General features: G+C 45.7%; 1 protein-coding gene across 1 annotated transcript; it reads left to right on the top strand.

Annotated features, from left to right (window-relative positions):
• Nucleotides 1–603: 603 nt before the first annotated feature.
• LOC105570116 lies at nt 604–2,042 on the top strand. Its single transcript, XM_012027084.1, has 2 exons — nt 604–1,282; nt 1,366–2,042. Exons 1-2 carry the CDS (start codon nt 1,236–1,238, stop codon nt 1,937–1,939), a joined length of 621 nt encoding a protein of 206 aa, XP_011882474.1. The 5' UTR covers nt 604–1,235; the 3' UTR covers nt 1,940–2,042.
• The last annotated feature ends 2,107 nt before the right edge of the window (nt 2,043–4,149 follow it).

Below are 4,149 nucleotides of genomic sequence, written 5' to 3'. Positions count from 1 at the left end.
AAATCTTTCATTTTTAATAAGGTACTTTTGTATATCGTCATCCCCCGGTGATATCTATTACATGCGCGCGCCGCGGATTGCCAAAGACTTTTGATAGCAGCCAGGTTTCGGCGCTTGATCACACCATGGAAAATAATACGTGTAGCTGTGGTATCGGTGCTAATCAAATACATCCTCGGTGATATCTATTACATGCCGACGCAGTAGGTGTGAGTTTAAACGCGGAACTTCCCTGACATCATGTACCTAGACAAGAAAGTCGCTGTCAGCAGCCAGGTTTAGGCGCTGGATCTCATGACTCACGCCATGGATGCGCGCAGCTGTGTGTCTGCCTTAATCATTTGTATATCGTCATCCCCCGGTGATATCTATTACATGCACGCGAATTGCCAAAGACTTTTGTCAGCAGCCAGGTTTCGGCGCTTGATCATACCATGGAAAATAATACGTGTAGCTGTGGTATCGGTGCTAATCAAAGACATCCTCGGTGATATCTATTACATGCTGACGCAGTAGGTGCGAGTTTAAACGCGGAACTCTCTGACATCACGCACCTAGACAAGAAAGTCGCTGTCAGCAGCCAGGTTTAGGCGCTTGACCTCATGACTCGTGCCATTGATGCGCGCAGCTGTGCCGGTGCTAATCAAAGGCATCCTCGATGAACCAGGATAACATGTACAATGTGATACTATACAGTTCATATTATTTTTAAATATTGTTAATAGAAGTCGCATTTGATTCTTTGAAATAGAAACTATTTCAATAATTACGCTGAGTTGGATCATCTTTCAGATGCATGCAGCTGTCGGACATTTAGTCAGCGCTCGCTTGAGTCATCTTTCTGAATCGCATAGCTGCTGATTTTGATTAGCCAGCGCTAATGTTATCCCGAATATCTTTGAGATATATGATACAAATAGATTCGTATTTTTTCTCAACTGTTGTATTTTTACACGTGTTCCGTGATATCATCGCAACCGTTCTAAGATTACATTTTTCTGGCGCGCGCTCGAGATATATTATCCCCAATACCTTTGAAAAATATAATATAAATGGACATTAAAATTTTTGTTACTACAGCTGTACATTGACGTTATTAAAAATGAAAGATTTGCATTTTTGTGTTTTATGACTTCACCGTTGACAAAAAGTGGTGGGGAGGATCTGTATTTAAATCAGATCTGGCATAGAAATAATATCTCAGTCGCTCTACATCAGTTATAAGCACAGGCACGATGAATTATTACGCTGCAAATGAAGCATGCAAGAAACAGTGCAATGAGTAAGTATTAATTAATAAATCTTTTATATATTTTATACTTCATTATATTTTTCTATTTAATTTGTTAATTGTATTTTTTCCAGTTTTGATAAACCTCGTCATACGCCTCGTATCCTGGGGCGCAGATTTGCGTTGACTGCGACAGGTTATAAATATTTGGATGTTGGAATCAGCGTGGGACCGGTGTCTCATGTGCAAATCATTCTTGCTGATAATCGAGGAAATCAATTAATATTGCCTCGTGCGACATGGGCAGCGTTCATCGAAAGACGTGAAGCTGTGGAACGATTTTTACCATCGAACATCGCCTCATCGCTGTCGATTCGCGAGTTGGTGATTGAGCGTGTTAAGATGTACGATGAAAACATGATAAAATTAACATTACACAGAAACTACTTGTACATGAAACCTCAAACTTTATTATTTCTATTCGAAATCGAAACTTGTGTAGACCTTGTATATTTTGAATTATGCCAGAATACGCATATTGTAGGTGAAAAATATAAGACCTTCGTAAATACTATAAAATCCAATTGTATTATTGATAGGCGTGATGCAATTAAAATCTTACATAAAGTTTCAGATAAAACTTCGCTTATTGATGGTGAATTATTAGCTTTTGCTATGGATAATATTTTATATGATGCGTTACCATAATGTACATGTTACGATAAATATATATGTTTCGGATCGACTGAGGAAAGCCTCAGGCCGAAACGTATCCCGGAACCGCCTCACGTGAGACGCGAAGTGATAAGTGGAGCTCCGCAAATTTCCGAGACTGGTAGACTTTATGTGTTTTCACTCCGAGAAACCGTCGCCCGGGCGAGAGTCAAAGTTGATGTTGTTAACACCGAACCGTTAGGTCACCGAGTCGAGACCAACCAAGGACGGCAATGGTGCGTCGGGAGATGATCTGGCGATTTCGAATAGGAGGAGACAAAAGATTTGTCTAGGAAAAAGCTTAACTTATAAATTCGAAGTTCACTCAGAGTGGTAATACAGCACTGAAAGAGAAATCTTTATGAGCGTTGTCCAGATTCTCATTCTCGCGAACCTCCCCCTTTTATTAATAGGACAATACATTAGTGAAACATACGTAAGTAATATGGAGATAGGGAATAGATATACGGAGGCGTGAGACCGTCGGACGCCGAACGGATAGGGCAGAAGAACACGCGCGCGGTGAACTCTGCTGCGAACGAGACGCGAGATCGAGACACGCACGATCGGCGAAACTACTGTTGCGACACTCGCCGAATCCGAAAGGCCAGATCGCGGTAGATCTCAATTGATTAATCGAAGAATCTGAAGTTCTAAACTTCTCTGACTGCTAGGATCGCTTCGCAAAACTACAGTGTCAGCTTACACCGCGTTAAAATCGAGATGAGCCGATTATTCTCGTCTCGTGACGAGGGAGAGGGCAATTCGGGGAAACTCGTGCTGGCGTCGGCGACTTGCGGTACGATTCGTAGTATTCGATGTCGGATTTGCCGAATGATGCCCGAACGCGATCGCCGAACAGCTGAGCGGCACGTGACACGCTCCGCTCAAGACGCGAGCTCGCGACCCGCGCTCGCGACGCGCGCGAGCGACGCGTGCGACTCGCCCGATCGCGAACAATATATTTGTTCACAAACATTTTTTATCCATTCTTTATTCCTCTTCGATCTCATAAAAATTAAACCTCAATCGAAGATCAGCGTCTTTTCACCATTGTAACTAGGGAAGGAGGAATAAAGAGAATCTTCGGTTTTAATCATTTTAAATGCTCTTATTTCCCTCATCATCTCCTGTCGACATCAGTTGTCCTTCGAGCTCTACATTTAAGAACTTTGTTCGCAACGACATTGCATGGTTTGCATTTTTTACATGCATGCGATGAGATCTTCGCGGTCATAGCATGCGCCTCCCCTCTCTCCGCAGATCCAGCTAGGGCGAGAGAGAATGACAGCGTCAACCGTAACGGGTAATGATAAGAAAGTCACTGTCAGCAGCCGGGTTTCGGCGTTTGTTCTCATACCATGGAAAATAATACGTGTAGCTGTGGTATCGGTGCAAATCAAAGACATCCTCGGTGATATCTATTACATGCTGATGCAGTAGGTGCGAGTTTAAACGCGGAACTTCCCAGATATCACGCACCAAGACAAGAAAGTCGCTGTCAGCAGCCATGTTTAGGCGCTTGACCTCATGACTCATGCCATGGATGCGCGCAGCTGTGTGTCTGCGCTAATCATTTGTATATCGTCATCCCTCGGTGATATCTATTACATGCATGCGCCGCGGATTGCCAAAGACTTTTGTCAGCAGCCAGGTTTCGGCGCTTGACCCCATGACTCATAACAAGGAAAATACGAATACGCGTCCAGGTGTTCGCGCTAATCAAAGGCATCCCGGTGATATCTATTACATGCACGCACCGCGGATCGCCTCGCGCCGCGGACCTCCCCGCGCCGCGGGTCGCGTAGCGTCGCGGTCCTCCCAGCGCCACCGCGGATCGCGTAGCGTCGCGGTCCTCCCCCTCCCCGCGCGAATCGCCGCAGAATATCCCCTTCCCCGCGCCCCGCGGATCGCCAAGCGTCGTGGAATAATAAACGTGGAACTCCTCGACATCGTTCACCTTGATGAGAAAGTCATCAGCCAGGTTTCGGCGCTTGAACCCATGACTCATACGCGTCCAGGTGTTCGCGCTAAAAATGACAGGTCAGCACCTAGATATCTGTTACATGTCACGTAGTGACAGGTCAGCACCTTGCGTGACGTCAAGGTCGCGTACTCCCCCTCCTCCCCGCGGTCCCCTCGCCACGGAGTACCCCCTCCCAGCTGTCCCCTCGCCACGGGTTACCCCCCCGCCCCGCTCCCCC

This window comes from Vollenhovia emeryi, unplaced genomic scaffold (genome assembly GCF_000949405.1).
Source record: "Vollenhovia emeryi isolate VEMERY1.0 unplaced genomic scaffold, V.emery_V1.0 DF942118.1, whole genome shotgun sequence".
NCBI lineage: Eukaryota > Metazoa > Arthropoda > Insecta > Hymenoptera > Formicidae > Vollenhovia > Vollenhovia emeryi.
Note: the sequence above shows the minus strand (reverse complement) of the source record. Positions and strands in the feature narration are given on the sequence as shown.